At 37.3% G+C, this 11957-nt stretch overlaps 1 protein-coding gene across 1 annotated transcript in view; it reads right to left on the bottom strand.

The window, feature by feature from the left end:
- The window catches only part of LOC106877429 (fibrillin-2), a 62196-nt gene that overhangs the window by 27563 nt on the left and 22676 nt on the right, over positions 1–11957 (bottom strand). The window contains exons 7-14 of the mRNA XM_052968103.1: positions 11565–11681; positions 8275–8397; positions 6244–6366; positions 5312–5434; positions 4005–4127; positions 3619–3741; positions 2771–2893; positions 1473–1595 (exon numbers count right to left, since the gene is read on the bottom strand). Of these exons, the coding sequence (XP_052824063.1) occupies positions 1473–1595; positions 2771–2893; positions 3619–3741; positions 4005–4127; positions 5312–5434; positions 6244–6366; positions 8275–8397; positions 11565–11681 (978 nt within the window). The remainder of the gene's footprint in view (positions 1–1472; positions 1596–2770; positions 2894–3618; positions 3742–4004; positions 4128–5311; positions 5435–6243; positions 6367–8274; positions 8398–11564; positions 11682–11957) is intronic.

Raw genomic sequence — 11957 nt, forward strand, 5'->3', positions numbered from 1 at the left:
TATATATATATATATATATAGAGAGAGAGAGAGAGAGAGAGAGAGAGAGAGGGGAGAGAGAGAGATCTATGCGTGTATGTATATATGTATATGCGTACATGTGTATATATATATATATATATATGTATATACATGTGTGTATATACATATGTATATATATGTAAATACGTACACACACACACACGCATATATATATAAGTGCTCTCAAATTTCACCTGAAGACGTGCATGTACAGGTTAAGTTTTATTTGTGAAATACAGTTTGATTTGAATTTGCTACAAGTGGTCTACGTTTATGATGGTGAACCGTTGGTGGGGATGCTTGCAATGTGACCTGGGCATCAAGGAGACGGCAGACTGAAAAAGTTTTGGAATCCATGGTCTAAACTCACCTGAATTTTCTGAGACTGAGAATATTAATACAAGGAATTTGTCAACACTTTCATCCACCACCTAACGGTCTCATTTTGTCGATCGTTAGCTAGCTGTGTTTGATAATCTTGTTTGATAGTTTGTCTTATGTTCTAGCATGCACAACTACGTCATAGGTTAGAGTGGTTAACTCCCGGAAAATAAAGAAAATGTACATTGAAAATACAAAGGACTTACCTAGACAAGTCTTGCCGTCTCTCTGCAAAACGTAGCCCGATCTACACATACAGTAGCTTGTTCCATTTTGGTACACGCAATTGTGGTCACAACCCCCATTTCCGGACGCACATGTGTTCTTCCCTGGCGAAATTAATAATGCAAACAGCTTATATAATATTTATATATATACATGCATACATACATACATACATACATACAGCATGTCTAGATATGTGTCTTTAACCCTTTAGTGTTTACATTACTCTGTCAAATGTAATACTTATTTATTCACATCGTTTTGAATTAATTGTGCCTTATCCCATAGCTTCAAGATTTTGATGATGTGATTATTATATTTAGAATGACATTGCAGGGTAGGTGTGAAAGGCTGAATCTCATAAGTTTGACCACAAAACAAGGATAATATTCTGGCCAGATATGGCCAATTTAAACACTAAAGGGTTAAACATTAGAATATATATCTGAAGTAAAACATATAAATCTGCTCATATACATACAAACAAAAATCCCTGTTGCTGATGTTGAAATTCCAATGAAAGGACTTTCGATCAAGGTTAGAAACCGGCTCTTCCTCTATTGGCTAGAAATTTTGAAATAAAACTTAACAATGACATACATACATACATACACACACACACACATACATACATACATACATACATACATACATACATACATACATACATATGCATGGCTGTGTTGTAAGAAGCTTCATTCTCAACCACATGCCAGTTATCAAACTAAGTTTGGTAACGACCAGCAGTGAATACATCCAAGCTCACGATCTGATCGACAGCTCATCTTATTGTCCACCGTGGCGTTTAATTTCTACCATTTGATCAATAACGAATGATATCTTACTTTTGCACGTTCGAGAATCTGGAAGCAGAATATAACCCAGTTCGCATCCGCAGACGTAAGATCCAATTGTATTGATACATAACTGGTCACATCCATCTAAATGCTTTTCACATTCGTTTTCGTCTGAAATATATAAAGAAAAATCAAAGAACGTAATATAGATAGATAGATAGATAGATAGATAGATAGATAGATAGATAGATAGATAGATAGATAGAATTAAAAGTGTTTTTCATGACATGTCTTGATAATTTGAGTGCACTTGAGAAAACTCAGGCTCTATTCATTCCAACGCTGCTTGAACACTGCATTATTTGTACTGTATGGAAATTATTCTTTTGTCACTGTCCAAAAGACGCTAACAGCAAAGCTTAAAATAATGAAAGAGTACCTGTTACTGCAATACGTTAAATTCTCCTACTCTATTCAACGGTCAAGGAAGAAAAATACCCCAGGTAAACAAGAACGCCTACATACACCTCAGCGCACTGTGATTCACTGCTTGTGTGAGCTACGATGTTCCAAAATATGATCTAAACAGGACTTAACCAGGTGGTTTTCATTAAGTTAAGTATGGCAGGAAGCTTTCAAGATTATCAAATTCACACACATACACACGCACACACACACGTGTGTGTGTATACATATAATCCTTCTACTATACGGAAAAGGCCCGAAATTTTGGAAGAGAATGCTAGTCAATTACATCTGCCCGAGAGCATAACTGATACTTATTTCCCTGACCCGAAAGGATGAAAAGCCAAGTGACCTAGACGGAATTCGAACGCAGAATGAAAAGATGTACGAAATGCCGCTAAGCATTTTACACGGTGCGTTAATCATTCTGCAACTCGCCTTATACATACATACAGACATACATACATACATGCATACATACATATACATACATACATACATTCAAACATACATACATACATACATACATACATACATACATACATACATGCACGCATACTGAGACAAATCCGGTTGTCTCGACACAAAACATAGTTTATTAAGTATCATCCAATCAGTGGACACGATTCTATCATGTGATGTTTTTCACTCCCATATCGTTTTGTTATTTAATAGAGAGAGAGAGAGAGAGGGAGAGAGAGAGAGAGAGAGAGAGAGAGAGAGAGAGAGAGAGAGAGAGAGAGAGAGAGAGAGAGAGAGAGAGAGAGAGAAATAGTGAATGCGGCACAGCGATAAGGAAAGAAACTAAAAACAAAGAGAATGACAGCGTCTGAAATACCGGAGACTGAGCTCAAAATTAGTCGTAATAAAATCCTCCATACCTGTACATGTCCTCTGATCATATCTAAGGACAAACCCGGCATAACATGTACATTTGTAAGATCCTTCTGTGTTCACACATGTATGGCTGCAGTTACCGTTATTTGACGTACATTCATTCTCATCTGAAACAACCAAAAAGTTTAGCAGACGACAACTTACTTTGAAGCATTTTTAATACTTTTCTTGTCTCGTGGTAATGGAGGAGATGGGTAACATTCGGGTAGATATTATCAAAACAGAGCAATTCTGTCGAGAATGTTGACTATATATATGCATAACATGTATATATATATATGTATAACATTTTTTGTATGCGTTCCTCTATAAAGGATATTTTCTTAATTCACTTTGAATTCAGCCCATTTTGGATGGTCTTGATAACGTTGTATAAGCATATAGTTTCGGATATAATAATTTGACTCGTATTTTATACCTTTTGTCTGTAACCAAATATGCTGGCAGAATAGAAACAATCGACGATAATATGTGTTTTTCTCCAATTCTCCAATCTTGTTCTTATATATATATATATATATATATATATATATATATGTATAGGCGTGCATGCGTGTGTGTGTCTGTGTGTGTGAACCCAGTTTCGAAAGAATTGCAAAACTCTATACAGATATGTGACTAATGACACTGTAAAAATAAATAATTGATATACATGCATATATATATATATATATATATATATATATATATATATACACACATGCACACACACATATATATATACATATATATATTCACATATACATATATATACACACACATATATATACATATACATACGCATATATATAAAGGTGTGTGAGAACGAGAGAGAAAGAGCTATATATCTCACCTTCACATGCGTACTTATCTGCTTTTAGGACGTAGCCGTGGTTGCATGAGCACTTGTAGGAACCCAGTATATTGATGCAGTTGTGACTGCACGGGATATCTTCATCTTGGCATTCGTTGTTATCTGAAATACAATAGATTTAAATATTACAAGTTAAAATCTCTGTCCTACTCAAAAAACTCGTGAAAACCAATAAACCAACAAGTACTTAACCCGACTTAATATTCGCAAAATCCAGAAATATTTTCACGTACACTTACCTCTGAACTCCTGAATATACTTATCCTACACTGGATATCCGCGAAAACTTGGAGTACATTCTATCACTAAGTATTGAATAGGACTGTTTAAAGAAATTGAATGACCGTCAAATTCATAGTGCTTACCCACACAGCTACGTTCATCGTCAGTCAGAGAGAATCCTTCACGACAGGAACAGACGACACCGCCCATTGTGTTTTGACAGATGTGATCACACCCTCCGTTGCTGATTAAACACTCGTTGGTATCTGTATAGAGAAAAGGGTTCATTTTATAATGACTCTGAAGTTTCGATGTCAATAGAATTATTGCAAATATCGCATTCTACACGTACATTGAGTTCTTGATTTTGATTATGTTTGATGGTTATTTTTCGTATTATTTTCTTAGAAAAATATTCAGTTTTATAACACACGAACACACACATTCACATTGACATATATATACATTCACATAGGCATATATATATATAACTCAAAGGAATTCCAACTTTGTCTGATTTTCACGTTTTATTTACAATCTTATAGTAATATAAGATAATATAATATAATGAAATGATAGAATATTACATGTCCATTGTGGTTGAACTAGTACTTTCATGCATTAAACTATGCAATCTTCAGATTCATTTAGTAGTGGTGTCAGTTATGCTTTACAATTTACAACTGTGGCGAGATGGCTAAACTGTGTCCCTTAAATATAGGCTCCAAAATGTTAATTTTTGCAAACTGCATTCTGACCAATAAGTGTATGATTTTACTCAATTACTTAAGTTGAATGGTGTTTGGTTTAGGCATCACGGTTTGCATGAGGAATACTGAATGTCTTCATGCACTTCAGACCCTCCCATGTCCCTGGTGATGGACCTGATTGTGCGTGTATGTTCCATATGGATTCAAAGACTGAGTTGCCGATTTTGAATCAAAAGATTCAATAATCTTTCGGCTACCAAATAATGCATGTTTTTTTTTGGTTTTTTTTTTTACACCACTCTTTTTTACTACAAAAATAACCTCGGAAATGAGGCTGGGTTGCACAGTATTGATGTGTTTAACTAAGGGAGGCAATTCTGCCAGAACAATTTTTATATTTTAGAGCTGGCATGGTCTGAATTTGGTAGACGAAAACTGCAGCGATGTTCATCAGAAAATGACCGAAAAACATGCTTATAAAGAAGAGTTGTTTGCTTCACACTCCTCGTTTGCCGATTCTGCCCATAAGAAAGGAACAAATAATACAAGGTAGCTGTAGGTCATAACACCCGGGCAACGCAGGGGTGCATCGCTAGTGTGTGTGTGTATGTGTGTGTGTGTGTGTGTGTGTGTGTGTGTGTGTGTGTGTGTGTGTGTGTGTGTGTGTGTGTGTGTGTGTGTGTGTATTTATATGTAATTCCACGTGACAAAAGTACGCTGTAATTCACACATTAACTCACCTAAACATGTTTTCTTGTCTTCCTGGAGATAGAACCCTGGCCGACACGAGCATTTATAGGAGCCCAGTACATTGAAGCAGTTGTGAGAGCATCCTCCATTCTTAAAAGTACATTCATTAACATCTGTAATTGAGATAAGTGAAGATTGTTTTCAGCCAAACAAAACTAAAGCAATCAAAATACAGTGCAGTATGAATTCATTCAGAGCAGGAACTTCAATAACTGTTTATAATATACGTTTATAATGTTAAGTAGTCATACCTTCACTTACATAGGCGCAGGAGTGGGTGTGTAGTAAGTAGCTTGCTTACCAACCACATTGTTCCGGGTTCAGTCCCACTGCGTGGCACCATGGGCAAAATATCTTCTACTATAGCCTCGAGCCGACCAAAGCCTTGTGAGTGGATTTGGTAGACAGAAACTGAAACAAGCTCATTGTATATATATATATATATATATATATATGTGTGTGTGTGTGTGTGTGTGTGTGTGTGTGTGTGTGTGTGTATATGTATGTATGTATGTATGTATGTATGACCATAACTTCACTCTATAGTCACAAGTTATGTAGTTAAGATCATATCCTCACAAATATAGTCATAACTTTTGTAGTTATTATGGCCATGCTTTCACACGCACAGTCACAGATTTTGTACTTACTATGATCATGCTATCATTCGCATACTCACATTTTTGTAGTAACATAATAAAATCATGCAAGCTATTTAACCGGACACTTCACCGTTTGTGTTACTCCACCGACCTTCGTTTACCTGAATCATATTCATATTCTAAATGGATACCCAGACAGTGATCACTAAAACAAATTTCATTATACACACCAATTATTATTTTGCTGGCATGTAATCATTTATTTTAACTCAAAGTGCAACAAATCACCTTATTTCAATGTATTTAAATTATGGTGTTACCTGTGCACGATTTGCCATCCGCCATTGTTGCGTAACCTTGACGACAAGAGCAAGAATAGCTACCATCTTTGTTGGTGCACATGTGTTCACAGCCGCCGTTTCTTTCACTGCATTCGTCTTTATCTAGAAGAAGAAGAAGAAGAAGAAGAAGAAGAAGAAGAAGAAGAAGAAGAAGAAGAAGAAGAAGAAGAAGAAGAAGAAGAAGAAGAAGAATTGTTTCCTTATTTCTTTATTGGTCATAAGGGCAGACATAAAATGTACAATAGATATTAGGACACAACAGAAAAATACTCAGAAAGGTGTTTGTACGCGTACACGGATTTTCAAAACAACCGATGAGGTAATGACAAAATTTTAACAATAGATAATTCATTATAATGGGATGCTCAGAGAAAAACCACCAAAACCGCAGTCCTCTGACTGTTATGGCATGTGCCCTCCTCCTTATCGTCTTCTTTTAGTCTACAGACAAATACTCTGTGCAGGACCATTCACTTGTCTTTGCCTCTCGCATCCATCTTACATCATATTTGCTGAAAGCAGCACTTCTTTCTCTATCCTCATTTTCCATGTCAAGTGAAAATTGATGAAGGCTTAACAAAAGATGTCTGTCTTTAGGCCTATTCAGTCTGGTCCACCACAAAATCTCTTTCGCTAAAGCCACTTGACAGATAAGCACTGCCTGTCCTCCCTGGCAAAATGAAGGCGGCTAAATGGTCTTCACAATGGAGTTGGCCAATAGCCAGATCCATCCTGCCGATGTTCAACATAATTCCACATGTCGGCAATGCTCGGATACTAGATAAGTGCGTGCAGAAGTTTCGTCGATTTGCGCGCACCTTGGACAGCCCCAGCTGACGGCACATCCATGCCTAGTAGTCTCCCATCCACCATTCTCTCTCTCTCTCTCTCTCTCTCTCTCTCTCTCTCTCTCTCTCTCTCTCTCTCTCTCTCTCTCTCTCACACACACACACACACACACACACACACATACATACCGTTAGCATTGCCAGACCAGAGATTTCTGAACATTGTCCATGAACCCCTGCCCAAAACTCCAGCGGGTTTTCGGACGGGGGCTCATGGACAATTCGATTCTTGTCGACGTCCAGAATCTCTCCCGTGAACGTCACCACTAAACCTCTATAGAATACCAAAGTGGAACTTCCCCTGACCGCGTTGTCCAACTAGCGGAGTGCTGTGAGCGCCTGACCATATTCTAGGTGCCAAGTACCCTATCTCTGTATCGCTTGAGCCAGGACAGTGGCTCTAACAACAGATTCCTCAAAATCCATAAACACACTTAGCATTAAACACGCATATACTGAGAAAAGGATAGATACGTATAAATGCATTGAATCAAATATAAACAAGAAAACTACAAGCTCTAAGGATCGCGACTGAAAGGGGAACCTGCTGAATTTACTTAAAAGATATGAAATAAGTTACTCTGCAACAGACAGGCTTCCTATCCCAGCGCTACGTCTTGAGATGACTTACAGAGACATTAAGCAATCATTCAAAATTGACGCATACACATTTTCTGAACAACAAGCAACCCTAGGAATGGTATTTACTTTTCTCCTACTTCCGTAGTGTTAAGCAGATGAGAGATATCTACTTCTGGATACGATGGTTACCTATTTTACATAAACTTTACCTTAGCACTGAGAACTAACTTAGCGCTGAGAACTAACTTAGCACTGAGAACTAACACACAACTATTACACTCGTAAGTTAAATGTAATAGTTGATCGGCAATTTTTTGGAATAGGTATTAAAACCTCATGGAGAAGAGTGCCACTAAAAATTTATCGGAAAAAGGGATGGAATTTGAGGGCAAACATGTAAAGATTTAAATACTTTGGGAAAAAATTTCTTTCACGTAATGAAAGGATCTCACAATTCATAGCCCATCTCCTTCTCCATAAGGTAGAGACAGTTGTTCTGAAATCCTCCGATCAATTATTGCACCCGTTTCGTGAGTTTAATAAACTATTGGCTAATATTTTAGTAAACAGAGTTATTTACCTGCGCAGGTATGTCTATCTTCTGTTAAGGCGTAACCAGTTCTACATGTACAAGTGTAGGAACCTGGTATGTTGGTACATGTTTGCATACAGTTGCCATTGTTGTGAAGGCATTCGTCCGTATCTAGAAAACAGAAAGGAAAACTGATATCACGGTTGAAATGTTTAAAAAGTTTCTGTATGTATTGGGACTCCGTTCATGATTTTTACGTTATATAGTAAACACACCTACATACACCACGGATATGTTCACACATACACACGCTGAAAAACATACACAAATATAGTTACATCCACACAGATGCATACATTAGAAAGAATATAGAAAGATTTCCAAGGAAACACAATTTATAAGTGCCATCATCTGAAAAAATATATATGTTCACTCTACCATATTTTATTAAATATTTTACCTTCATTTGAGATTCACTCAGTTTATTATTATTATTATTATTATTATTATTATTGTTGTTGTTGTTGTTGTTGTTGTTGTTGTTGTTGTTGTTGTTGTTGTTGTCTTTGCACAGCTTCTAACGCTGTAGATGTACTACGGTGTCAGCTGGTCACTACTAGTGAACTGAGGTAACACCTCTTATTTTTCGAGCACCTTCCGGAGTATTCGTGTAGTTCCAAGCAGTGCTGTTTTCTGCAAGTGCTCCACCCTTATTGCAGCTCCTATTTGTTCCACGTACTTCTCAAGATTTTTACTCATTGTTCCCAGGGCTCCGACAATTATTGGTACTACTGCTACCTTTTTCATCGACCTCAACTGCTTAACCTCCCAAGTTAACCCGTCATATCTATCAACTTTTCTTTCTTCCTTATCGCATAACTTGTTGTCATCTGGGCATGCTATATCTATGATCCAGCATAGTTTGCTTTCTTTCTCAATTAAGACTATGTCTGGCTTCGTATTCTCTATCTCATGGTCGCACTGAATCAATAAATCATTATTATTATTATTATTATTATTATTATTATTATTATTATTATTATTATTATTGTTGTTGTTGTTGTTGTTGTTGTTGTTGTTATTATTATTATTATTATTATCATCGTTATTATTATTGTACATTTCACTTCTAAGAGCTCTCGATTACACCTGCTCTGGCTAATCCTGTAAAATCGGACAACAACCTGTTGTCAATGGTTTCACAGGTTCTTCTTCCACGTTAATAAACATCCACGTACCAGTCATATTATAAATACATGTGTACTCAACACACGAGCGCGCACATGCTTATATAATAATCCTTGTTTGTCGCATTCCAGTGTTAACGGCTCACAAGCATACAAATACACACATGTGTGTGTGTGTGTGTGTGTGTGTGTGTGTGTGTGAACTTTAATAAATATTTAAAACTATGTATATATATTTTAATATATGTATATGCACACATCTGTATTATACATACTTGTGATTTAGTGTGTATGTGCATTTATGTGCATATATACATACCTAAAGTTATCAACGTGTAAATACACACACACATACAAACACACATACACACACACACATACACACACACCCATACATACATACAAACAGACACACACACACACACACACATACAGACAGAGAGACATACATACAAAGATATATATTAATAAATGCATATATAATCATGAGTGGATGTATACATTTATACGTATCAGTGTTTGTGTGCATGTGTGTGTGTGTGTGTGTGTGTGTGTGTGTGTGTGACGTGTGTGTATGTGTGTAATTAAACTCTAAAGCAGGTGACAAATTTGCCTTGTAGCTATCTGAAATATTTAAGGGGTAGATAGCATGGGGTAAAGGAGAGATGTGTGGTGGACCAAAGTAACAAAAGATGTGCCCAGTAATCATTAATTAGAGGTTTGATGAAATAAGAACGCAGGTGGGAATTCTTCAGGACTATGAGAGATGTCGACTTGACCCAACACCTACTACCACAAATATCGCAGACGTTACCACATTCCCTCCCTCACAGACATACGATATCATAAACCCCCATTTACCCTTGCATTTACTGACCTTAAATCTCTTCTAGTTCTTACTATCGCGACCATTGTCTTTCATATCATCACTCGTCACCACCTTATCTGTCCATACCGCAGCGTCAGACGCCTTGAACAGCAACGACAACATCAACAATATGAAGCCAAGATGGAAGCTTCTATGTGATGTTACCAATCGCATTTTATCTGTTATTGTTATCTGTCTTATTTGTTTCGGCCTTTGGACTGTGGTTGGAGCTGGGTTGGTACTCCGTCGGTTGCGACGATGAGGGTTCCAGTTAACCCGATCAACAGAACCTGCTCGTGAAATTAACGTGCAAATAGTCGAGTACTCCACAGACACGCATGTCCTTAACGTAGTTCTCAGGGAGATTCAGCGTGACACAAAATATAATTTGAATTACAAGTACAATACATTTTTGCCAGCTGAGTGGGTTGGAGCGACGTGAAATAAAGTGTCTTGCTCAAGGACACAACGCGCCGCCGGTTTTCGAACTCACGACTTAAAGATCGTGAACCGAATACCCTAACCACTAAGCCACGTGCCTTCATGCTAGACCACCGCCTTGGAGGGTTTAATCGGTCAACTCAACCCCAGTATTTTAATACCTAGTTTTAAGTCTGGTATTTGTGCTATCAAGGGACGCATTACCTGGTGTTTAGAGCATTGCCCTTACGATCAGGACCGTGGTTTCAATACCTAGACTGGGTAGTACGTTGTGTTCTTGAACAAAACTCATCTCAAGTTGCTCTCCGATCACTTTGACACCTGATACGTGGTATACCAATCACCTGTTCAGGTAACGTCGAGAGTGCTGGCGGGAGTGAACTAATATACAGCACATGCATTGAGGTCGATGTGATCGACTATCTTCATCCCCACAAATTCCAGGCCTTGTGCCTATAGTAGAAAGGATAATTGATCTGACAGGATCGTTAGCACATCGGACAAAATACTTAACGGTATTTCTTCCAGCTTTACGTTTTGAGTTAAAAAATCCGCTGAATTCCACTTTGCTTTTCATCTATTCAAGAACGATAAAATACATACCACCTAAGCACTGAGGTCGATGTAGTTGTCTGTCCCCTCTCCCCCAAAATTTCAGGCTTTGTGTCGATAGTAGAAAGAATAATTAAAGCGGAGAACAGATTGAATCCACCACCGGAGACTAAACAACAACCATAACGTGAAGTAACGAAGTCAGCGAGGAAAAGGATGCCTGTGTGTGTGTGATTAGAGACAGTAAGAAGAATAGTGAGGAGATAGTAAAGCTTATACGTCACCTTTACATTGTGATCCATCAGCATGCAGTTGATAGCCAGGCCTACAGGCACAACTAAACGATCCATCAGTGTTGACACAAGTGTGGGTACAGCCGCCGTTGTTTACCTCGCATTCATTTATATCTGTCAATGGGGTGTAACACAAGAAAAGAACATTATCATTCTATCTCTATCTTTTCTTTTACTTCATCTTTATCATCGTCATCGTCATTATTATTATTATTATTATTATTATTATTATTATTATTATTATTATTATTATTATTATTATTATTATTATTATTATTATTATTATTATTATAAATAAGGTGGCGAGCTGGCAGAATCGTTAGCGCGCTGGACGAAATGCTTAGCGGTATTTCACCCGTCGCTACGATGTGAGTTCAAATTCGACTTTAC

This window comes from Octopus bimaculoides, chromosome 5, assembly GCF_001194135.2.
Source record: "Octopus bimaculoides isolate UCB-OBI-ISO-001 chromosome 5, ASM119413v2, whole genome shotgun sequence".
Lineage (NCBI taxonomy): Eukaryota > Metazoa > Mollusca > Cephalopoda > Octopoda > Octopodidae > Octopus > Octopus bimaculoides.